The 25,579-nt window shown below is 40.1% G+C and overlaps 1 protein-coding gene and 1 pseudogene across 12 annotated transcripts in view; both read right to left on the minus strand.

Annotated features, from left to right (window-relative positions):
- The window catches only part of Tcf12 (transcription factor 12), a 267,642-nt gene extending 253,186 nt beyond the window's left edge, over positions 1–14,456 (minus strand). For 5 of the 12 annotated variants that reach the window (XM_006510998.3, XM_006510999.3, XM_006510997.3 and 2 more), the window contains exons 1-3: positions 14,139–14,456; positions 13,301–13,397; positions 12,239–12,311 (exon numbers count right to left, since the gene is read on the minus strand). In XM_006510998.3, coding sequence (XP_006511061.1) covers positions 12,239–12,311; positions 13,301–13,375 — 148 coding nt within the window. In that variant the 5' untranslated portion in view covers positions 13,376–13,397; positions 14,139–14,456. Of the gene's footprint in view, positions 1–12,238; positions 12,312–13,300; positions 13,398–13,577; positions 14,004–14,138 lie in introns of those variants that run through there. The other 7 variants (NM_001253865.1, NM_011544.3, XM_030244212.1 and 4 more) reach the window with 5 other exon arrangements.
- A 9,912-nt stretch (positions 14,457–24,368) lies between these two features.
- On the minus strand, positions 24,369–24,467 carry Gm25045 (annotated as a pseudogene).
- Positions 24,468–25,579: the final 1,112 nt, after the last annotated feature.

Raw genomic sequence — 25,579 nt, forward strand, 5'->3', positions numbered from 1 at the left:
AATAAAAGGTACACACTTCAAGTCTCTAGTCTGCTTATCCTCATAAATCTTAGTGCTTCCTCTAAGCTTTGCCATGCAGATGATGCTAGGGAAGAAAAAGAAAAATAGGGGTATTTAATGTCTTTCCAAATTACCACAAATAGTCAAACCTAATTCAAACATTTGTGAACCTTAACAAGTGGTGTTTTGCTGAATCACAAGTACAAACTACCACTTTTGTTTTCAAAATGTTTATAATCTAAATAACAATAACCACCAATCACAACAATAAATAGATAAAGGCAGATGACAGCACTCTAAAGAATGCTAAGGTGAGTTCAGAAGCCCTAATGCAAATTCCCATAGTCTAGTTTTGTACTTCATGTACTTAGTACCATTTACAACCTTGGAGATGTGTTACAGTGGAAGATGTAATAGTTTCAATTGAAAATAAGTTTAAATATTCCAATCCATAACAACTATAAAAAATTTCCTATTCTTCCAAAAACACAAAGACAGCTAAACAATGAGACACAAAGTTCCTCTCTCCCAAAGATGGTCCGGACTGTAACTGTTTGCAATTAACATCTTGAAATACTTTTAAAATGCTTACCTGTTGATGTAAACTTATAATTATACTATTTTCTTTTTAATAAAAACAAATCTTGAAGCACTTTATTTTTGAAAATATCAACTTAACCCTTACATTAGACTCCTTGTTATAACAACAAATTCTAACGATTTCTAGAGACAGTAAGTTTCTCCTTAAGACAAGCTATGCAGATTGGTATCAGTGCAGGTGTGACTACCGCTGCTTGAGGGGCAGTCAGAAACCACACCAAACATGCATCACTCTTGATTTCTGTTTCCTCTGTGAAATGAACAGTTACCAACATCTCACAAAACCTGTGAAGTAAACAGTACAGAAGTAAATGTTTATAAAGTATTTTTATAATGACTGAGACTCTGCCCCTTTCACCAATCACTGGGCAAAGCCCAGTTGCTATTACAACTTGTTGAGTTAGGCTCCAGAGTCTAGCTATCTTGATTTCAGTTGAATCTGCTCACTGAAGTACCATTCTAGGCTAGAAACGAAGAAATAAGTAAAACTGAAGGCAAGAGAGGCCCTGGCTATACAGCCTGCTTTGTGTGCCTACTATTTAGTTACCAGCTAAGCCAATTAAATTATCCAATACCGCACCATGGTTATTTACATAATTAACACTAGAACAGTAGAATAAACAAGTTTGCAAAGTAAATGGAAAAGCCAGAGCAGATTCTACAAAGCCCAGTTCACTATACATTTCATTATTTCCATAGCTGTGTTAACAGCCATGGGACAGAACCAACTAGGCAGTAAGAATCTCACTCATTAAAATCATTTATTTTAATGAAAAAGACTGCAATGAGTATTATCATAGGAATAAACATTAGCCACTAATCTGAAAACTTTTCCAAAAATAACAAATAGAATTTATCAAAAAGTGACTTTGTCTATTGCCTGTATCGTGGCTCCACGTTTTCTTCATGAAGCTGATTAACCCTTGGAGGATTTTCTTCTCTATCTGCTACCAGAAAACTGACAAAATCCAGAAAGGCTATGATAAAGAATGAAACTTCCTTTTGAAGGGCATCATCTAATGCTGGTTATATAACAAACAGAAAAAGAATGAAAGTATTCCACTCTGAGAGAACCTTGAACATTTTCCTGTGTGCTTTAGCTGAACAGAGAAGTATGAGTATTCCTTGGCCCAAAGACAAGACAGCTACTTTATCCTCAAAGTAGAATCTTAAGTCCCTAAATCAGCCTATTACAAAAAACACTCAAAGGACAAAACTTAGACTGAAAATCCTCTAGCTCAATAATCTGTGTTACAGAACTAATTTACCCCATTTTTTTCTGTATTTAAAGTTCCCAGTCTATACTTTTAGTACAAAGAAAGAAATCCTTTTTGTGAGGTTTAAAAAAAAAAAAAAAAAGTTTCGGTGGAAGTTTTCAGATTTTAGAAAAAAAAAATAGTATAAACTATGTTAGAAATTGTTCCAACACCTGACTGATAACCATACAAAAACTGGGGACACAGATGGTTTTAATGGCCTTTTTGCATATTAAACCATATATTGCCAGCAAAATAGTTTATCTACTAAATTTGTAGTTAAAAAGTTTAGACTTTTCTGGTTTTAAGATTACAGCTCGAGGCCCTTGGTCTTGTGAAGATTATATGCCCCAGTAAAGGGGAATGCCAGGGCCAGGAAGCAGGAGTGGGTGGGTTGGGGAGCAAGGGGGGGGGCATAGGGGACTTTCGGGATAGCATTTGAAATGTAAATGAAGAAAATATCTAATAAAAAATTGTTTTTGAAAAAAATTACAGCTCATAGACTATGCATCTATGGCCCAGAAATGGGATTACAGTAAACAAAACACACTTAACCTGGAATAATACTAGCCACTAACACTCAGGTAGGAGACACTGAGGGCATCTGAGAGTCCTGAAATCCTCAGATGCTTGCCTAACTGGAAAGCTTTAATCCAGCCAAGCTGTCCATGTGTTTACACCAAGACAGCCAATAAAAAAAGTTGGATTTTTTTGTGCTGTTTATGATGGTGGGGGCTAGAGGGGAGATATGCAAATATGACACTGAGCACATGCAGACGTCAGAAGGGAACTGCTGACAGTCAGGTCTTTCCGCTCACCAAGTCAGACCCAGGGATCAAACTTTAGGTCATCAGTCTCGGTGGTAAGCGCCTTTACCACTGACCTATCTTGTCAGCCCCAAGGGATTCAATACAAAAATAGTTTCTTTAACTTTGTTCTAAACTGAAGTTAACACTGAAAAACAGTTTACAAAAACCTGAAGATACAGCTTCACTTGACAGAGCTTCCAAACAAAGCCTCAGAGAAACCTGTAACTCAGGAGAACTCAGATTTTTCCATCCTGCTCCACAAGCAGCCAACTCTGAACCTATGGATGGCCACACCATGTTTCTACTCTAACTTCAAAGTGATGCTAGCACGTTCTCCTCCCCAATAGTACAAGCAAACCTCATCGATCTCCAACAACCTCAGAACAACACATGCCTCCAGGACTGAAGTGTGCTGGCTCTTACCACAAATCTTACATGTCCCACAAACAGTCACAGCACTGTGCCAGTTACTGTATATGCAGCCTGCACTGTCAGCCACCAAAGCAAAGGTAGTACAGGCTCTAACTGTGAAGCGATCCTGCTCACATTAGGTCACCAGAAACAAGGACACCACTGAACCAGGACTCCCACCTGGTTCCAAGAATACTGTTTCATTTCATCTACCTGATTATCCCAATTCTGAGAGACTCCCAACCCCAACCTAGCTATCCTCTTAACCACAAAGTAGGGGATGAAATCTCATCTTGAACAAACTCTAATTTTTGATTCTTTCGGTTTGGCTTTCTTTAGACTAGGCTGACCTGGATCTCACTATAAGGCCCAGGCTCTCTTCAAATTCACAATCCTCCAGCTTTAGCCTTCTACATGCTGTGATTAGCAGTGTAAACTGCCATGTCTATTTATCTCCAAGTCCTAAAAACAAAAAGTATGTTGAGATGTGATAGCAAAGCTTTAAGAAAAAGAAAAAGTCTGTTGTAAGTTATCTCAAATTGTATTATTATATTGCTTTGAAGATTTCATCACTGACTCATGATCAGCAAGATTAAAACTAGTAACCAAATCTTAATCTGTTTTCATTTCTGTGTGATCTCTAAGGCCCCAAGCACATTTCAAGAGCTTGGGTGACTCATTATGGTCACTCTATGACCACAATTTTAACCTGTAACATAAAAGAGCACATTTTAAACATAGAACAAAAGTTAAGGTATTTTTATAAAAATATAATTTTTCCCATCTCAAATGTATATTTAAAAAATATAGGATGAGGGACGAGAGAGATGGCTCAGTGGTTAAAAGCAATGGTTGATTTTGCAGAGGATTCAGGGTGAACTCCCAGCACCCACACAGTGACTCACAACCATCTGTAACTTCAGTTCCCAGGGATCCAATGTCCTTTTCTGGCCTCCATGGGCCATACTTGTTTTATAACAAGCATGTTTGTGCTAGGCATTAAGAAGTAAAATACCAGGCATGCCCACACACATAAAATGAAAAGAATAAATCTTTATTGTTGTTATAGGATGACTTGACTGGAAACAGAAAGCAGGTTCAAACAGCAGTCACACTATCAACATATCTACCTAAGCTTTAGTTTATGAACTAACAGTGTTCTACTTACAAAGCCATTCTTGCTTTAAAATACAGTATTCTCAAAAACAAGAAAAGCACCGCTGAAGAATGCACTCTCGAACTGGGCCTAACTGGGAGCAGACCAGGAGCCAACCATCCCTGGCCCTATCTCCAGACACAGAGCAGAGTGGGAGACTAGCAGTGCTGTGTGCTGAGTAAACATGGTAACCTTCAGAGCTTCAGTTTTACGTAGACAAATAAAAGCATACTTGTTTTACAAGAAGCATGTCTGTGCTAGACATTAAGAAGAAAACTACAGCAGGGCGTGGTGGCGCACACCTTTAATCCCAGCACTCAGGAGGCAGAGGCAGGCGGATTTCTGTGTTCAAGGCCAGCCTGGTCTACAAAGTGAGTTCCAGGACAGACAGACAGGGCTGTACAGAGAAACCCTGTCTTGAAAAAAACCAAAAAACAAAACAAAACAAAAAAAAAAAGAAGAAGAAGAAGAAGAAGAAGAAGAAGAAGAAGAAGAAGAAGAAAACTACATGCAGTTTAGGTAAGATTGTTTCTGCTAACTTGCAGTGCATTCTTTACTCTTTCTCTACCGTAACTGTGAAAAGTGGAGACCAGTGGTCTAAACCAGTGGTTCTTGACCTTCCTAAGGCTATGATACTTTTACACAGTTCCTCATATTGTAGTGACCCCCAAAACATTAAATTATGTCATTGCTACTTCATGTTACTGTCATGAACCATAAAGTAAATATCTGTGTTTTCTGATGGTCTTAGGCGACCCCCTGTGAAAGGGCCACTCGACCCCACAGGGGTCACAACCCACAGGTTAAAATTAATCCACAGGTTAACCCACTGCTCTAGCCTAACTTCTGGAGTCTCTTCAGCATCTCTCCCAGCTAGATTATCCTCCTAGGTTATTTATTCCATTAAGAATTTCAAGCAGGTAGAGAAACTATGGAGAAAACACTACATACATCTAAAAAATGGTGGTACCTAAGCATGGGAGGTTTATAAAAAGTATACGCATTCCATTCACCATTCCGTACCCTATGAACATGTACACTCCATACCCTATGTATGTATGTGGTCTACAGAATAACAGTACTGAGAAGAAATCACCTAAAAAGAAGAAGGAAGGAAACAACCAGTTAAATTACTTAGTAACCAGATCCTTCAAACCAACTCTTGGGTTTTCGTATGTCTTATACATGTAACATGTAAAAACACATATAAATTTATGACATCAAAAAAGCAGCTTGAGGGGCTGGAGAGATGGCTCAGTGGTTAAGAGCACCAACTGCTCTTCCAGGGGTCCTGAGTTCAATTCCCAGCAACCACATGGTGGCTCACAACCATCTGTAATGGGATTCAATGCCCTCTTCTGGTGTTCGTGAAGACAGCTACAGTGTACTCATATAAATTCTTTAAAAAAAAAAAAAAGCAGCTCATGAGACATTTACTCAACTCCACCACCACAATGATAATAATGTAAACTACTTAGAACACTGCCTATCATATCCTAACAATTTAATAAAAACTGGATATAATACTGATTATAATTATCATTACTATTAATGTTGCCCATAAATTCTAATTAAGAAGAAACTGCATCATGGATATGGTACTATCCATACCGGCCGGTAATCCCAGCTTTTTGGAGACTGAGGCAGGAGGATTACCATAAATTCAAGTATGCTATGGACTACACAGTGAGTCCTATCTAGTACAGATTGGGCTACAGAGTGAGATCTTGTTTGAAAAAGGGGGATGTGGGGGAACCGATGCCACAATATTAATAGTCAACATTTGAGTTAGCTCTGTGGTATGTAAAATACACAGTAAGTAACTTCCTTTCATTCTCACAAGGATTCTGAAAATAAGTATTATCTACTTTACACAAATAACAAAAGTATGCTCAGGGGGGTTAAAAGATGTGCTTAGGGTAACACTGCTACTAAATTGAAAGCTCAATTCCAGGTCAATTGGATGACTCTGAAGGTCAACTCCACCCACTACATGACTCTGCCCCTTTCCTGAAAAGCCACAATTCAAGGACTTTCTCACTAATTCAGTTGGTTCCTCTCCATCCCAGTAGGCACAAGTCAAAGACTACAGGGAATTCTCTAACTCTATAACAACTGCATAACCCTCTCTCTAACACTGCTGTGGTGAGTCGCCACCACTTACTCCATCCATGCTAATAAGCATGAATACTTTTACCTTAATCAACAAAGTCAGATTATAAACATCTAAATCCACCACTAACATTAATTCATAGCCACATCATTTATCCCACTGAGTTCATTTCCCTACAGAATTCATTAACTCCTTAATTATAACTTATAAGTAGGAAAAGAAATTCTGTATTCCTCCCAAAGAAAATCTGTATGTGGTAAACACATAAATGTATTTTTTTAAAAAGTCTTCATTACTATACTATCAAAAGGAAAATAAGTATTATCTACTTTACACAAATAACAAAAGTATGCTCAGGGGGGTTAAATGATGTGCTTAGGGCAACACTGCTACTAAATTGAAAGCTCAATTCAGTAACAAAATCCCTACATGTAAATAATAGGAAAACTTAAGTATTGCTGCATCTACTCCATGCAAAAGATGCAACTATTTTAAACCAAGTTGATAGAGCATATAATAAAAGAAAATAGTCATGACAGAATATACAGTGGCATTTTAGGGGAGGATATAAAGTGGAACTACCATTAAGATTTCACAAATATAGGACTTGGGGGGTGGGGGGAACTAAAGGAAATAAATCAAAACCTAACAGTTTTCTCTAGGCAGTGAACTAAGGGTGGTAATTTTTTCCCCTGTTCTCCAATTTTCAAATGCACAGCTGACAACTGTGCATTAATTTTATAGGCAGATGAAAGGTGAGTTGTCATTTGCCTGTTTTCTCTAAAACTCTTTAACTCACTTCCTAGCACTTTCCCCACAAACGACCTCCAAATTAGCCATAATAAATTTCAATCATTTGAATTTGTATGTGTTTATTATTGGGGTGTATGTTCCTTGTTTTTTATTTGGTTTGGTTTTTTACAACATGAGAAATCAAACTCAATTGATCTGATTTCTAAGCAAATGTTCTACCACTGATCTATAACCCTGCAAGTAGGTTGTGTCAAATTTAAGACTCAAAAAAAATTCATCTTCATTATTTTCAGAACTATTACTGTCTCTCTCTCTCTCTCTCACCCACAGAACTCTGGTTTTTTGGCATCTGTGAGTCTTTACTCCCAGTTTTTTTTTTTTCAGCCTAGTTCCCACACACACTGTGGTTAAATTCAAACCTTAGTAATAGCATCTCTAAATTAGTGCAACCTCCTGGATAAACGTTTCCCTTACCCAGGTTCCTCCTCAGCAACAACTCATTCTACCACCGCCTGCAGCAGAGCACGTGCCGTTCCTGAGGCTTTCCATTTATGAGCCCCTCTGACCCTCATAACAAACTTACAAGGAGCTATTACCTAACAGATTAAGAGCAGTGTGGGGCGGGGGGGGGGGGGGGGCACTGGGTAATTCTCTCATATCTACCAAGCTAGTAAGTGATAATGTCTGACTGTGACCCCAAAAACTCAGCTCCAAGATAATAGTTTGTAAATATGAATTCTGGAATGGCAACTAGTTAAGCCAACTTCTCTTTTCTCAAAATGTATAGGCCCTTTGGTCCCACCAAATTACCACTTTGTACTAACCCAACCACTAGGAAGTGAGTTCTCCTGCTCCCTTAATAATCCTGCACATTACCCTCCCAAGTCAACACTAAATCAAGTCTTGTAAGTTAGGCTGGTTCCCTCACTCTACAGCACAGCCTTCTCATGGACTCGATTTAAATTACATAACACACAGTTCTTGATACCTTACAGTTTGATATTTTATCTTTACACATAAATAGCAACATGTCTCCACTTCCGTTCTAAGACTTTCTCTATTTCCCATCTTCCCAAATGCTAATACTACAATATTAGGCTGAATAAAGTAGTAACTAATGCATGGTTAACTGACTGACAATAGCCTGCATATGACTCAACTATTTAACATAGCAGAACACCATTCAATAGTCTTCTGTGGTGATATGTTAGTTTTCTCACTTTGTTTCTTAAATAGAAACTACATTAGAATTGTAATTCCAACTTTCCCAACTAAAAATTTCATTCAGGTGACAACCAAAAGCAATTTTATAACTGTTGAAGGGACTTGTTGTTGTTTTGTTTTGTTTCTGTTTTAAGGTATCTTATGGATGTCCAGAAACAGGTTTTCCTTTCCTTCTTCAGTCCCCACCTACTAGCATCCTAGCACCCTAATCTCAGAGAACTCCCCTGTAACAAGATACCCAAGCCTTCAACAATATAAAGCAGGCAGTAAATTCCAGGAATGATTACTAATTGTTCAAGAACAGAAAAGACTACCTGGTTTTGATAACTGTGTACTCTCTATGGACCTGTTAAATTAAAATGTAGAAACAACTGTGATTATAATTAAGGTTGAATGGTTTTATTTTCCTATCCAAAAGAACCATTGTGAAACTCAGAGAAGACAAAGTACCAAAAGATAGTTTAAAGACAGAAATATACATTTACATTTAAGCTGTTGATAACGACAAAAACAATCCATTATAAACACATTTCACTACGTATACCAAGTCTCTAACACAGAGATCTGAGGAAAGACACTGCGGGAACTGTTCTCGAGGGCACACAGAGCTCACATCTACAATCCTGTGTTTCATTTTTCTGTTTTTCAAGTTTGTACTTTCATTTACAAGTATTTCCTGAAAGATGTCTTTGCTACTTATCTTTTTTTTCCTTAATAATTTTAACTTAAAAATATTCCACATGTCCCCATACCCCAGCTGACTATACAGTTACTACTTTTCAGTAATATTACCTAAAGCAATATCTAGAAATGTTGGCTTTCATCATATACATGTTACTAAAACTTAGTACTGAGGTCTACAAAGGTCCACATCCCACTCATAACCTGAAAAAATCCTGAGTGACAAGCCAACTTAGTGTCCTTTTTATTAAAGAAAAAAATCACTTTTTCTGTTTATAATATTGTTCAGTTTCAAAACACATTAGCTAAACCTCGGTTTTCTGTCTTCATTTCTTCTTCACACGATGTATCAAATGCAACTATAGCAATTTAAAATGCTATAGGACTCGTCCACACTTCATAATCTTACCATACTTAATGGAGTGAGTAAACACTTAATAATGTTATGAATTTTCTAATTACTAGGAAGTGTATGCGATTATGAAAGGGCAGCATGAGGGTGTCTTTACCTCACCACTTATCAGCACCCTATGTATGACACTGCTATGTTTCAGCCAAACATTACCACTAAAGGAAAATGGGAAAGGGGACATTGGATATGGATACTTTCCTTCTTTTGTTGTTATTTTGGGTCTTGGTTGGTTGGTTGGTTGGTTGGTTTTGACAGAGTTTCACACAGCCCAGACTGACCTTAAATTCCTGTTCCTCCTGCCTCTGCCTCCCAAAAACTGAGATTAAAAGTGTGAGCCACTACACTCAGATGTATCTATTATTTCCTATAACTATGTATGAATCTGGAGTATCCCATCTTTTATTTCCAAAGAAACACTTACCACAAGGTCATTAGAGAACATCTCACATAGCCTACCACACCAACTAGATTAATTTACAATCTAACTATAATGCAAAGGAAATAACATCTTCATAAAGAAATGACATTGTACAGATTCAAGTTACCAGCTACCATATAAGTTATTTTGTTTCAGACATAAGATAAATGGAACATCCAATTTTTTAGAACATATTGAGTACTTTCAGCTAAAACGAAAATACAGAAGTCTTGCGCATAATTTGGATTGTGTTTCAAAATAATCAACTACAAAATTAAGTCATTCTCTGAAAGGACAAATAGCAAAAAGGATATAATACTGCACATTATAAACTGCAGCACTCTCCAAGCAAAAGACAAGTGCCACACATGTTACTCCCAAGACAAAAACTTCCAGTCTTTACATTTCCAAAGAGCCATAAGATCCTTCCTATATGTTGCACATCAATAAAACTAGAGTATGTTACAAGTATCCTTTGGAATCATCATAGGTTAATCAAATGTCTAGAAGATACACACATAGTACATACACAGAATATTATTGTGCCAATTTCTTTTAAACATCCACTTTGAAATAAGAAAGGCTATGGAGAAGCTGTACCCATTGGGTATTTTGCTGTAAAATAACCTCGTGCAATTTTCTCATCTCAAAATTTAAGTCTCATTAACTACTGAAGAGCTTTATGTTATAATTCTTTTGAAACAAACCCCACAGCTAAATACTGCTATGTCCACAGAATATAGATTCTTAAGTCCAAACACATCGTAATCCAGAAAAATGAGTGTAACTTGTATGACAAATATTTGTGAGACCCAGCCCTGCAGAGTGCTGGCAATGCCAGTGCCATGCCTGCAGTCCACCAGAAGGTTTCCTATCAGAAGTCATTCTTAATATCTAAAAATAAGTCAATTGCATTCTCTCAGCAAGTTTCTAGTGCTCCTGTCCTGATCAATGCCCAGGTAAATATGTTTTCCACAACTTGATTGGAAGCTAACAGTATAAAATAGCAATCAAGAGTCACAGAACACACCAGGCGCCCGCCTATTATGTCTTACAATAGGTAAATCTAAAAGTTTGTGACAACAAACTCTTAGTAGTTGTAAAATCAAGAAGTCCTCTAAATGCTAAGAGAGGTATGGCATACAGCCACTTCTTTACAAATAATTTTCTACCTCTTTCCTAAAAAGCAGAAATGTTCCAGTGATTACCAGCAAAAGGAGAGATGGTGGAAGAGCTGGACTCTGGCGAGTATTTCCTCAAGAACACTACAACTAGCCTTTAGGTTACATGCAATCAAATTGCTTTTATTTTCCTCTTTGATTTGTTAAATGACATGCTTCAGTGTCATAGTTAAAAATGGAGTTCAGCTAAACTGATGTGTGATTTTCAACAGAAACATTTTTCTAAACATGAAGTAGAAGTAGAATAAAATGTTAAGCCAGTTATAAAATTAAGCTAATTTCCAGGCTTTCTGCTCTCACAGCCCTCTGGAAAGCAGCTATGATTTTGCTAGGGTAAACGAGAAGCACTGCTCTAGTGAGCAGTGACTGAGCGGCTCCTGCCCAGACACACTACAGCCAGTTTTCTCAGGACCATGCTCTCAATGCTCTTCTCCCCATCTCTTGGACACTGAAGAATAAGTTGAAATGAAACAAATTAAACTTCTGTATCCCTGCTCTGGAATACTTACTTTTAAATTGTAAGTTTTTTTTTTTAAAGTGGGACACTATTTAGTAATATGACATAGTTTACCAAAAGCAAGCAAATTTAACATTAATAATATTGCTTAGGAATCTAACTTTAAAAAATATCCTAATATAATTTGATTACAGGACAAAAATTTGGCCCTATGTCATTTAAAATAAGACCTTATTTTAATATAGAATTATCATTTTAAATTAATATCCACAAAATTACTTATTTCCTACAGTGTAAAACCCATTTTTTAAAATAAATACAACTTATTAATTATTGTTTGACTCAATTCTACTTTTTATGCACATAGATTAAACAATACTTTTATCCATTTTAGAGCCTAGGATTTAATAACACTAATGATCTGAAGATATATTAAATGTCTGCATATATAAAAGGAACACCCGTGAACCACAAAGCTTTCTTCAAGCACTTTTCTAAATACAGTCATGACACAATCCATCATGCTCAAGACAATTTTCAATCTTAACATTCACAAAAAGAGCAACTTTAAGTCCATGCTAAAATTCTTTAAAACATCCAAGCAATCTTCAGAACAACTCTCCAAGTTTGAGGCGCTAGTAGTTTATAATTGTAACCGGACAGTGTAAAAAAATGGTGTGGCAGGCACTAAAATGCTTTATAGACTTTTCTACTAAAATATGTCAGTGCTCTGAAATAGAAATTTCTGATTTTCAACATCGTCTTACCTGACCCGCTGAACTGACTACTTCCCAGTGTTGTTGGTCTCGTTTTCCCACTATTAACAGGTGGAGAAAACATCTGCAAAATAACCCAAATGTACCTATTAATCTTAAAATTCTTCTATATTCCTTGCAAAGAAAAGTTCACCAAGTGTCATCAATTAGGTTCCTAATTTTCATAGAGAATTTGAAATAAAAATGGAAGACCCATTCAGACCAAGGCTGGCAATAACAAGTGATATTATTTACTAATATTGCTTGAGAGAACCGGTGACATTTGCTATGAAAACCCAGCCACAGGCAAGATTACAAGATAATTAAGTTTAAACAGTAAATTTTTACCCATGATCTTCACTTTGGCCCTAAGTGATTCTCATTACATTAACATTACTTAATAAGCACTTGCAATCAGAATCATGTCCGATGAAATTACCACATACAGGAAAGATAATAACAGTTCTAATACAGCAGGTATTGGCCCTGCCTTCTAGGAGCAGTTAACGTTGAAATTCAATCCATTAGTAAGAAATAAGGGCAATGGGCTCTATAGCTTCACCTTTTATTTTTAAATCATTTTCCATATTACATATGCAGACGGCATATGTATACTTAAAGCAGTCAGCTCACAAGGCTGGGAATTCTAGCGCTGGGGTTGGCTTTTTTGAAGCTGGCATCTCTCAGGTACCACAGGCTAAATGAAGTCGTGGGGAGGGAAATGCTGAGAAGTCTTCAGGAAAAAAAATATTTTTTTTCTTTCATATAAAGTCTAAAATCTCTAATAATTATCAGAAGGGAGTGACTCAACCAGAGCTCATGATTACATTGTTCTTCTTTTAACTAGTTAAATCAAATGACCCCTCTGGCATTAAAGTTTGAAATCTGCAAGTCTAGACATTACATCAAAGTTCAGGTGTCCAACTTGGGGGAGCTGGACTCCAGCCCTGAGAACTAGCGCTGAAAAGCAGATGGAGTTGCCCGCTGCCATGTCGCTTTCCCCCCTTTTCTCTCTTGCTCCCGATCTCGGGAAACCTCAGCAGAACCCCAAGATGCGGAGGAAAGCTCTCATACCGCACTGAAGTCCAGCAGGTCGCTCAGCTCCTTGTCGGTCCCTATCGCGGCCATGCGCTGCTGCTGGGGATTCATCTTCAGCCACTTCTAGCAGGTCCTAAGGCAGAGAAGACAGGCTGAGCCGCGGACACCCGGACGCTCGACGTGAGAAGGAGAGAGAGGGAGAGAGAGAGAGAGAGAGAGAGAGAGAGAGAGAGAGAGAGAGAGAGAGAGAGAGAGAGAGAGGCAGCGCTCGGGGTGGGGGGCGCCGAGCGACACGCCAGATCCCCACGCATACCCGAAGGACAGTGACGGAAGCCGCTCCGACACGGGAGCCCACGCGTGGCTCCGTGGCTCCCGCAAGTTTCCAAGGTGGCTCGGCTTCGGGGTGCCCCCGGGGAGGAGTACGGAGCGAGCCCGCGCCCAGCGAGGGAGCGAGAAAGCGGCGGCGACCCGGAGACCAAGTGACTCACTCGCTCAGCAACAATAGAGCTGACAAGTTGCGGGGAGCGCGCCGCTCGCAGGCCCGCGTCTGCGGCCCGGACGTCCCCAGCGGGGGTCCCCGGCTTGGTTGAGAGCGCCCCACGCGCGTCCGCGCCCCGCAAACTCCCGCCCGGCCTCCACCTCCCACTTGGGCCGCCCTGCCCCGGACTCGCGGAACAATGAGGCGGGCTCGGCGGCTCCCCGGCCCCGAGCGCCGAGCCCCGAGCGCCGCGCAGGCCGAGCGCCGCTGCCCGGGCCTGGACCCCGCAGCTCGCGCCTCCGCCCCGCCGCGCGCCGCAACTTGGACGCGGCCCCGGGCTCCGCGCCGTACAAAGGGACCTGAGTTCCGCACGTCCCGCCCGCCGCCCGCGGTTACCTGCCGCCCGGGCTCCGCATCCAACCTTCCCGATTAAAGTTCACTTTGGCCGGGAGCGCGGGCTCAGGCTTTCCCCCTCCCCACGCGCCGCCGGCGGCTGCGTTGCCTCGGGCCCCCGCGAGTGCTTGAGTCGGCGCGACTCGGGCGGCTCTCGGGCTTAGCCGCCCGTGGCTCCCCGGGCGGGCTGGCTGTCCCCCCGATAGAACTTGTGGGTCTCCTCAGGCGGACATTTTTTTTTTTTTCCGCTGAGGCGGCCTCAGCACCGAGCTCCGCTCGCCTCCGGATCCCTCCGCGCCTCAAGCGCGTCGGCTTAACCCCTCGCTGCCCGGCGCGCTCCCGCCTCCCGCGCCGAGGAAGTGGGACCGCGGAGGGGGCGGGGAGGCACGGGGCGGGGCGGAGCGGCGGACGGACAAAGCCCACGGCGGGCGGCGGCCGTCTCCTCAAGCTCACTGCGCCCCGAAGTGCCGCGACGGGGACGCAGCTGGGCAGCATCTGGATCTGCCACCCGCAGCCATTCCGGAGCTCAGCCACGCCGGACGCGGGAGGCGAGGCCGGCTGTGGAGCCGCAGCTGTGGTGGGCGGACTCTGTGGGAAAAGCGCAAAGCCCCTCACGCCGCGCTCATCAGCTTGCTCACCTGAGCGTGCCGTCCCACCTGAGCCCCGCGCTGCAACACCAAGTTCTGGGAAAGGATTGCGCCTGGCCTTTGCTGTAACCAGAGAGACAGCCCCAGGAAGTTAAGTCTTGATGAGCAAGTTCCGAACTTGGCCTGAAGAAGCCCCAAAGAAAAAGGGGAAAAATTCGGCCTTGGAAGTTAAGGTTTACTTGAGGGGAAGCTAAGGTGATTGTGTTGAGGTCTGCGAGCACAGAGAAGACCAGCCAGGCCCAAGCAGAAGAAACACTCGAGACAAGCATCCAAAGAAACGAATTGAAGACAGTGGCCAACTCTTGAGTATCCTGACTGTAAGAAGGAGCCGTTGGCCTCAGAAGTTCATATAAAGAAGATAGTTAAATGTGCCATTGCTGTACTTACTGCAACCAGAGCTGTCCAACCAGAGAAGCAAATTAAGGTTTATATGTGGGACCTCCGTATAGACCATTCCAGAACTAATGGTAGCCTACTCACCCCCAAAGCCAGTCCCACTTAGGTACATACATGCTTTGGCAACTTGTGGAGTGTGTCTCCATCCTAAACAAAGTAGCATGATTTCACCTAAAAAATGATAACGATCCCGTTTCCAACTAAGACTAGCGGATGGTTAACCCACATACAAATAGGCAATTTGCTGAAGTCTTTGAGAACATTTTTGCAAATGCTATAAAAAAAAAAAATGAATGTCATCTTCCAAACTCAAGATCTAGCCAGAGTAAATCAAACAGACAAGAAGAAAGTCTTCGCAAGGAGAGATCTGATCTTTGATGATGTTTCCAATATAAATCAAACAGTTCTGAGCCAAGTCTAGCATCATTGATTAAATGAACAGGGTTTGGTTATCCGTAATTTGGTGTATACAAAAGTGAGGCAAAAAGCAGTCACAGAACAACCAGGAAATTTGATTAGGTAACTGGTAAAGCCATATTTCTGTGGTACAATCTCTAGGGAAGATGCTGAGGTTTGGTCTTCTGCTATGCATTGTAATACTAACTACTGGCCTGGTTGCCCCCAGGGATGAGAGAATCTGCACTTAGGTAACCTTGTCCCCAAGTTATCCCTGATTGGTGAATAAAGATACCCACTGCCTATGAGCAGAAGAGAGATAGGCAGAGTTTTGGTTCTTGGGCTTGGGGTTCCCAGTCAGGAACCAGGAGGAGAGGGTAGTAGGTAGAGAGAAGAGAGCACACCATGGGGTAGGTGAATCATGAAAACATGGCCATGAGAGCTGGCCACTTGGAGTTAAGGACAGCCAGATGAAATGTGGCAAGTTACAACTCGGGGTTATTGATAGGGAAGTAGACATAATAGCTTAGAAGGTAGATATCTGACCAGATCTAGTACATTAAAGGGTCATTATAAATATAAAAGTTGTGTGTCTTTTGTCTGAGAATTGAATGATCAAAAGCAGAGTAGAAACCCCTGATTGAGATAAATAATTACTACAAGAAGAAGGGGTGGCATGAAACCATGCGAGATGTATGCTGTTTCCAAGGCAAAGGAGAGGCAGCTTATACTGCTCACACAGCTATTTTAGAGGACATCAGAGGATTCACTTTGAAAGTCTGACTGGGGAAGGTTTTCATATCTATTGTGGAAAATTCAATTTTATTTTGTGTGTTGTTTTGTCATTAGATTGTGAGTTCCTTGTGGGTTGGTACTGATAAGCACCTAGCATTGTATCCAGGATACTAGACTTGATGGTAACCTGAATTTATTTCTTCTGTTTTAAGCTATATCAAGTCATTCTATTATAGTTACTTAATATGTAAATATATTTCTGTACATGTGGCTTTATTTAAAAGAGAGCTAGAATTTTGAAATTAGAGGATGAAATTTTTTATACTTTCAAATGGTATCTGTGTGTTTCTAAATAAAGAAATAATATTCCCATCAATAATGGGCCAAATCTATTCCTGAAAAATATGGAAGACTCAATATTGAAAGTGGAGCTTTAGGGCTGGGTATATTGCATAACCCAAAGTGGGTTGATTTGTTTCTTGGGTTTGAGGGTGGGGGTGGTTGTTGTTGTTGTTGTATAATTTTGGGGTTGGTTAGTTGGTTGGTTTTGTTTTTACTTTTGTTTTTTGTCTTGGCCCCACCTGAGTCCTATCCCTAGGAAGTACATGGTTGAAGGAGATACCAAATCCCAAAGTTGTCCTTGGACTTCTATGTACATTCTATAGTATGTTGTTCATGCACTAACACACATACACACAAAGTAAATAAATGTAAAAAATATTTAATCTGAACTTTATAGCACTTATTACATTATTTATTGAGTATGCTGGATAGAGCTAGAATTCTATTGAGAATATGAGAAAGAACTAGCAACAAAAATCCTGTTAATTAACAGTAAGTACTAAGTTAATATCAATAAGTAAATATTGAAAAAATATTTAGCACACATTTCTTACATGGTCAAGGTATGGTGTTAAATGCTTTTGGAACCAAAAGTCTAAAATCTACCTTGTCCTCAACAAGATTGTCATTCAAAAGCTTTGCTGTCCTACTGTAGCTTGCCATGAGCAGACACTGAAATTCTATCAGCATGGCTTCCATCTCGCTCTGCACAGAAACACATATATGTTTAATAAACAAGTTATCCTGACAAACATTCATAATCAAAAGAAAAGCTTCTAAAGCAGTGGGCTTTTTTGTTTCCTTGGGAAATTAACTTGACCTTGGCCCCTTTTTAAAAGATGAATGTTCTAGAAAGCTCAGAGGAGAAGAAAGAGAAAAGAGCTACTCAAGTCAAGCTAGAAGTGGGTATAACAAATTGCTATTAGACAAAGTGACTGGTCTCCTAGTATTACTAAGATGCAGGGTTTGTGCTTAACAACTCTTCTTTCTATCTGCTCCATGGGGGAGCAGCTGACCCCTTAAGCAAACAGAAACAATTTTATGTAACAATTTATTAAGTCATACCTTTACTTCATGGCACTCCTACCATGGACCAACTGAAAACTGAGCTTGTTCAAGCTATTGTAACATGGAGTATACAAATCACCATCAATAAACTCATTATTTTCTATCAGAATCTCCCCGATTCCTGAGAATTTGTAATGAACACTTTATCTTCTCTTTGAATGCCAATAAGTTAAAATAGTTATCTATTCCTTCCTAGGATCACTTATACTCATTTAAATAATCGGATTGCCTTGTACAAATGTTATATTCAGGTTTCAGGAAAAAGTGAGTTGGGTGATGTCATGATTTGAATCCATAGACTCCTTTTTGAATGTTTGCCCTATAAGGAGTGGCACTATTAGAAGGTAGAGGTATGACCTTGTTGGAGGAAGTGTGTCACTGTGGGGGTGGACTTTGAGGTCTCATATGCTCAAGCTGTGCCCAGTGTGGTACCATCTCTTTTCTGTTGCCTGTGGATCAAAATGTAGAACTCTCAGCTCCTTCTCCAGCACCATGTCTGCCTGCACGCTGCCATGCAGCCCACCATGATGATGATGGACTAAACCTCTGAAACTGCAAGCCAACCCCAATTAAATGTTTTCCTGTATAAAAGTTGCCTTGATCATGATGTCTCTTCACAGCAATAGAAACCCTAACTAAGACAGGTGGTGAGTAGAAACCCCGTATATGGAAACTGAGACTGAAGGGGGTCAGTCCGAGCTAAAGACCCTGTATCAAAAAAAGGGAGAAAAAAAAAAAAACAGAAAAAAAAAAAAAACAGAAAAACCCTGCTTGCTTGGTTTTACTTTTTGAACCTAATATACAGTACAGGCTGGCTTCAAAACTCCCATTCCTCTTGCCTCTGCCTCCCAACTACTAGGATGGCAGGTCTGTGTCCCGACACCAGGCAAAGCACCAGAATTGAGGAGATGGTCCCAAATAATCCATCTTAAATGCAATGCCCTCTACTGCCACCGGGTTCTTTCACTTCATAAAACATCCATCCATACAAATCAAAATCAAAACAAATTCAAACATCAGAAAAAAAAAACCAAATGTTTTATTATACTTAGCCATACATTTCAGTTTCAATAAACACTTGGAAAGTGAATGGTTAGGGCAGGAGGGATGGCTCAGCAGTTAAGAGCGCTTACTCTTCTTCCAAAAGACCTGGGTTCTGATCTCCATATTCCCTTCCCTACTTAGTGCATCCATGCAAAACACATGTTTATGATGGTTCAAGAGTTTTCCATACCACCACACTTTTTATTTCTCACTTTCCTCACTTTTTTTTAAAATCAGTACTAGAAGTTAAACTCACACATGCTAGTGCTCTGCCATTGAGCACACCTCCTAGCCCTAAACAGATGGCTCTATGGGAAAGTTTACCATTAACTGCCCCTATCTTCTCACTCTGTTTCTGACGATCATAAACATGTGTTATCTTTTTCTTTAATGTAAACAGATACCCAAAGACTATCAGACTTCTGAAGGAAGGCTTTCTCATGGGAGCCAGAAAACAAAGCAAAGCAAAGTGACAGAGAACAATAGAAGCAGACAACAGAAGGAAAAAGAGGAGTGGTGTGTGTGTGTGTGTGTGTGTGTGTGTGTGTGTGTGTGTTGTGTATGTGTGTTGTGTATCTATGTGTATATGTGTGATGTGTATGTACATGTGTGTGGTGTGTGTTGGAGTGTGTGGTGTGTGTTTATGCATTGTGTTGTATATGTGTGTTGTGTGTGTTGTGTATGTGTGTTGTGTGTGTGTACATGTATGTGGTGTGTATGTATATGTGTGTGGTGTGTGTGTGTACATGTATGTGGTGTGTATGTATATGTGTGTGGTATGTGTGCTTTGTGTGTGTGCATGTGTATATGTATGGTGTGTATATGTTTGTACATATGCATGTGTATTTTTAGGTCTTCATGTATGTTCAAGAAAATTGCAATCATAAAACAAAATTAGAATTTTGATTTTTTAGGGAAAGAAAGTAAAGAATATTGGAAATACAATATGGAGTCTCCAGAGGACCAGAGTTTGGTTCCTAGGACCCATATTAGACAGCTCACAACTACCTGTGACTCCAGATCTGGGGGATCTCTCTGGCCTCCACTGGCACCTGAACATATATGGCATCCACACAGAGACACATAAATAAATAAAAATAAAAATAAAATCCTTGGGGAAAAGAAGGCAAGAGTATATAATAGTAGATATTAGGATTTAAAGGTACTGGGGTGGGGGAGTTTTAGAAATCCCATAGAAAATATAGAAAAAAGACAGCACTACGTCAGAATTTTCAAATCCAAAAAAGTAGGTGGGGAAAGAAAAATAAAAGGGATCATCATCCATGAACTAACTTAGGGAACTAAGTGAACAGAATCATCATTGCCCACCGCAATGGAGGGCTGGGAAAATGACGAGCACTGGCTATTCCTCCAGAGGACCAAGGTTCAAATCCCAGCACCTATAAGGTAATTCATAACATCTATAACAAGTTCCAGGGAATTTGTCCCCCTCTTCTGGCCTCCACTGAGAATCAGGCATAGAAGGGGTACACATATATATACAGGCAAACAAAACACTCATATACACAAAATGAAAAATAAATGTCTACTACAATGCATAAAAACAGAAGTACACAGAAGCACATCATTAAGAATTCTAAAAAGACATGTAAATATTCTGAGGTATTCTTTTATCATACTATTGAATATAGTTCAAAGGCCTAAGGTGAAATATTGAAAGATTAGAAATCATAAAACTATCCCGTAGGTGTATAATGCAGATGAAACAGGAAATATTATAATCCATGTTTAGATTTAGAGAAGAATGTGCCAATCACCAAAATCTCATGTGTAATTGCACAAAATGCTGGTGTGGTGACATTAGAAATGCAAGGAACAGTTACAAGATGCAATATTCCTGAGGAATGTAAGGGCACCTGTTCCCAAACTTCTCTGAAAGCCTGCATTATCAAGTGCAATTTAAATCACCTAATGTAAGGCAATTAAGCTAGATCAGTTGACCCAGAGAAATGAACCCCAAGAAATAGTAACTTGCATTGATTGACAATACAGTTCTTTTTAAATTAATAAATAATGCTAAAGGGTTGATGACATTAGAAAGGATATGTGGTTGCTTTTGTTTATTAGCTTGTTATGAGACAAGGTCTCTCAGTGTAGCTCTAGCTGTCCTAGAACTCCTTATGTAGACCAGGATCTCTTTAAACTCAGAGATCTGCCTGCCTCTGACTCCCAAGAGCTGTGGTTAAAGTTGTTCATCATCACGCCTGGTAAGAGATGGTTATTTTTAAAAAGTATTCTTAATTATGTATATGAGCATTTGGTGTGCACACATGCATGCATGTACACACACACACACACACACACTAGTACTGGTGCCTGAGGAGGCTAAAGGTGTGGGATTCCCTGAGATCTGAAATTACAGGCAGTTTTAAGCAATCCATGTGGGAACCAGACTGAGGTCCAATGCAAGAACAGTATATGCTTACAACTGCTGCACCTTCTTCCCAGGCCCCAAGATATAGTAGTAATATAACACTAGGCTGACCAGGAAGTGAACCCCAGAAATCTGTCTGCCTTTGCCTCTGCCTTCCCAGTGCTAGGACTCCAGACACAGAACACCACACCTGGCTATGTGGACTCTGGGGTTGAAATATACATTCTCATGCTTGTTTGATACACACTGACTTACTCATCTCTTCAGTCCTTAGGTGTCTTTCCCATTGAAAGACATTGACTTCCTCTGAAGTTGGGAATGAAAACCCAGTATAGCAGACGGGACTGGCTCATTGCTTGCACGATCTTTGGCTACTCTCTCCCTCTTACTTCTATTTGTCTGGTGGTCCATATTGATATTTCCTAACATTTCATGAAGAGTGCTTCCTGGTATTAAATGTTCTTTGCTTCGTGAGCCCGGAAAGTTGCACTCAGTCTTCAGATAAAACATGAATTACATACAGATACAGTAAAAATGAAAGCACTGACCAGGTCTAGGGTGTACTTTCATCTCTGCCAGTTACGTTTCATTTGATCAATAAACTTAGCATTTTATTTCCCTTTAACCACGATAGTTTCCTTAGAAACGTAGCTTCATTGCGTTCAATTCTTGAATCAAAAGCATTCTGATTTGCTTTCCCAGTGAGTTCTGAAAGAACGGAAGCCTAATCTATAAGAAAAAAAAAAATCCAAAACTTGGCTCTCCCGAAGTGCTCTTGTATTGACTTATGTAACTGTCAGTCACACTTCATTGGCACTCGCAATGCTAATGAGAAATCAAAATCATACACATATCCCCAAAGGATCTGTTAACTTCTCTCAGAGAAACAGGGGTCTCTTCACCATACATCAGTCTTCTCTTGCTGACCATCTCAAAGAGTATTGGTCCCCAAAGGACAGAGCATAAGAATGCTGCTAGCCCATCAATAATATCAACTGTGTTCCTTTTAGCTCCATCTGTAGAACTGAACTGATTTATAGATAGGCACACACAGAGAAAGAGAAGAACTGTTCGAAATACTGGGCTGATTAGCATGAGCTAATGGGTAAGACATAAGACCCTGGGGGTGGGGAGGACTCACACTCCAGTGAGAGCAAGTTGTCTGCTCTGCACTCACTGTCTGACTCACTCGCTATGTCTAGAAGGGACCACGAGTCTTGGTTAATCTCTTAATTAAACAGATACAAAAATTTACACACAGTGGACAGACCGTTCAAATGACAAAGCACATGTCAGACTATTTATAAAAAGAAAAGCTTAAAATGGCTAATATGCATATTTAGCCATCAAAGAAACAAAAGTAAAATGAGAAACATGCGAACAATTATGTTTAAGGGGCTAGAGCGATGGCACAGCAGTTAAGAGTGCTTGCTGCTCTTACAGAAGCAGTGTTCAGCTGACAGCAGCCACATGGAGAGCCTCAGAGCAGCCTGGAACTCCAGCTCAAGGGATCAAATGCTTTTTTTCAGGCACCCATATGCACATCCACATATACGTAACACATATGTATACATAGAAATGAAAAACCCTAAAATAGAATATTTTTAAGACATTAGCACTTACTAGCATGTACAAGGCCCTAGGTTGAAATCCTAGCCCTACAAATAACATGAATGAATGAATGAATGAATGAATACAAAACAGAATGATCAATGTCAAGAGTAAGCAATGATAGACACACATGAACGTTACTGAATTGGATAAAGATTGAGAATTAGCAAAGTTTACAATGTAAACTCTGCACCTATTTGTATATTAAAGATTTTAACATTATGTACATGTGTGTGGATGTGTGTGTGGGAGTGAAGATGCCTGTAGAAGACCAGAGGCTTCAGATCCCCCTGACATTGGAGTTATAGGTGGTTTTGAACTGCTTGACATGAGTGCTAAGAACTAAATCCAGTCTGTATAAGAGGAAGTACATCTTCACCTATCTAGGATGGCACTTGCAATAATGCATTGCATAGTGACAATAGTCATGTTATAAAATCTTTGGTGACTAGAGAGGCTTGAAGGTACATATGTTTAATCCTTTATTCTTACTGTCCCCTAAGGATATTCTATTTCTTAAAGTCTCTGGACACGTCAACAGCTAAGAGAATATGAGAAGGCTTGGTGAAAACATGCTGATGTGTATAGGGTGTGACTCCTAACTACACAAAAAGCTTTAAAATGAAAGTCATTCCCAAAACTACCCCACATGTCCCATTTGGCTGTTTGAATAATTAAATGCTAAACATTAAAGCAAACTAAACTATCTTCTAAGTAGATGTAATCGGGTTTATGTTTTCTAGCAGTTTTCTATAATTTTTAATATGATGTTCCTTTTATGTAGCTATTTCTTAATAATGTGTGTGTATCCGTGTGTGGGTATGTACATATGTGCCAGTGCCTGTAGAAGCCAGAGGCATCCATTCCCCAGGAGTTGGAGTTGTTACAGGTGTTGGTGAAACACCCAAGGTAGGTGCTAGGAACCAAACCTGGGTCCCCTGCAATAGCCCCAAGTGCTTTTAACCACTGAGCCATCTCTAGCCCTCTTAGGTGTGATATTTCTAACCTGATGATATATTATGTAGTCTATTTCTTTTCCAGAGAATTACAAGCCACCTTTTCTAAAATTCCTCTGTATAGGTAGCAACTTTTTTTTAGAATTTATTTTTACTCTTATGTATATAGGTTTTTTTTTCATGCATGTACATCTATGCAACACATTCGTGCAGTGCTCTTAGAAGCTGGAAGAGTGTACTGAACCCTTAGAACTGGAGTTATGCACTATGAATTGCCATGTGGGTGCTGAGAATCTAACTCCAGTCATCTGGAAGATCAGTCAGTGCTCTTAATCACTGAGCAACTCCGTTCCTTAGGGAAAAAAAATGAAATTCTAATAGTCTCAAGAACAAGCCAGAAATGACTGCCATTGTTTCCTTTACTTACTAGTTCATAGTCTAATTCTATTAATTAACATGTTATTAATCAAAACTCTTTAAGTTAAATTAGTTGCAATTCATGAGTATATTTATTGTTTTTCAGAAAATGATTTATTTAAAACATTCAAGAAACTGCCAATAGGGAACTAAAAGAGGACCCTCAAACTGGGTCAAATAGTGGCCATTTTCACCCTGACAAAACAAGGGAGAAGGTGTCACCTACAAAAATATGAAAAACGTCATGAATTTGCATGTCTTTTATGTGCAGGGGCCATGCCGATCCTCTCTGCATCATTCTGATTTTTATGTGTATTTTCAAAACCCTGAACTAGAGGTAGCTCAGTCAATGGGAGTGCTTGCCTTGCAAGCCTGAGGACCTGACTTAGATTCCCAGAACAAGTATAAAGAAGTTTGGCGTGTAGTCCGCAGCACTGGGAAGGTGGAGACCAGAGAGATCCCTGGAGCTTGCTGGCCTGCCATCTTAACATACTTGGTGACTTTCAGGCCTAGGAGAGATGCTGGCTCAGAACACAACAAAATGGTGGACAGCACCTAAAAATCAACAAAGAAGGTTGTCATCTGGCCAATACACACACACACACACACACACACACACACACACACACACACACAGAGTAGGTGGAGTCCATGAGGCTGCTTTGGGCATAAATTCTGAGATACTATCCCCTTGGGTTTTTATTGTTGTTGTTTGTTGTTTGTTGGGGGGGTATTTTATTTTATATTACTTATTATTATTATTATTATTATTATTATCATCATCATCATCATTATTATTTGTACCAGTAGCAGTAATAGCAGTAGCAGCAGCAGTATTTAAGACAGGGTCTCTCATGGACCTGAAACTAACCAAGTAGGCTAGTCTGACTAGCTAAAAGAATCCCTGCTCTTCCTGGCCATTGCTGTGATCACATGCACAGGCAACTATGCCTGACATGTTTTACCAACTGCACGATCTCCCCAGGTCAGACAGGCTTCCAGGTGATTTTACTGGGGATGGTCCATGGACCTCTAGTAGCTATAGTACATACCAGTTTAAGGTGCAGAGGGATTTTACTTGTTTGTTTAGTTATCCAGCATCTGAATTCTCTGAGCTTGGAAAATTCATTGAATACGTAAGTCTCAAAATGAAAAAGGTAGCTGTTTATTGACTTTCTTCACCATCTGTCCTTTCAGCCTAGACTTACCAGCACCTGCATGGCCTCAAGGCAGGAACTAGTAACATAAAGAAAAAAAACAAGGAAGACAGGCAGTTTTCTCCCTTGCAACAGCACACGTATGACCACACTGAGTCGTGATGCTCAGCAACCCTCTCTGGGTTCCCTCTGTTCATGGTTTGTGGACCTTGTTCTTAGCTGCTCAGCTTTGAGCTTGATTTTCAGTCTTGATAATGGGTGTGTGAGCTGCCCAACTCCT

This window comes from Mus musculus, chromosome 9 (genome assembly GCF_000001635.26).
Source record: "Mus musculus strain C57BL/6J chromosome 9, GRCm38.p6 C57BL/6J".
NCBI lineage: Eukaryota > Metazoa > Chordata > Mammalia > Rodentia > Muridae > Mus > Mus musculus.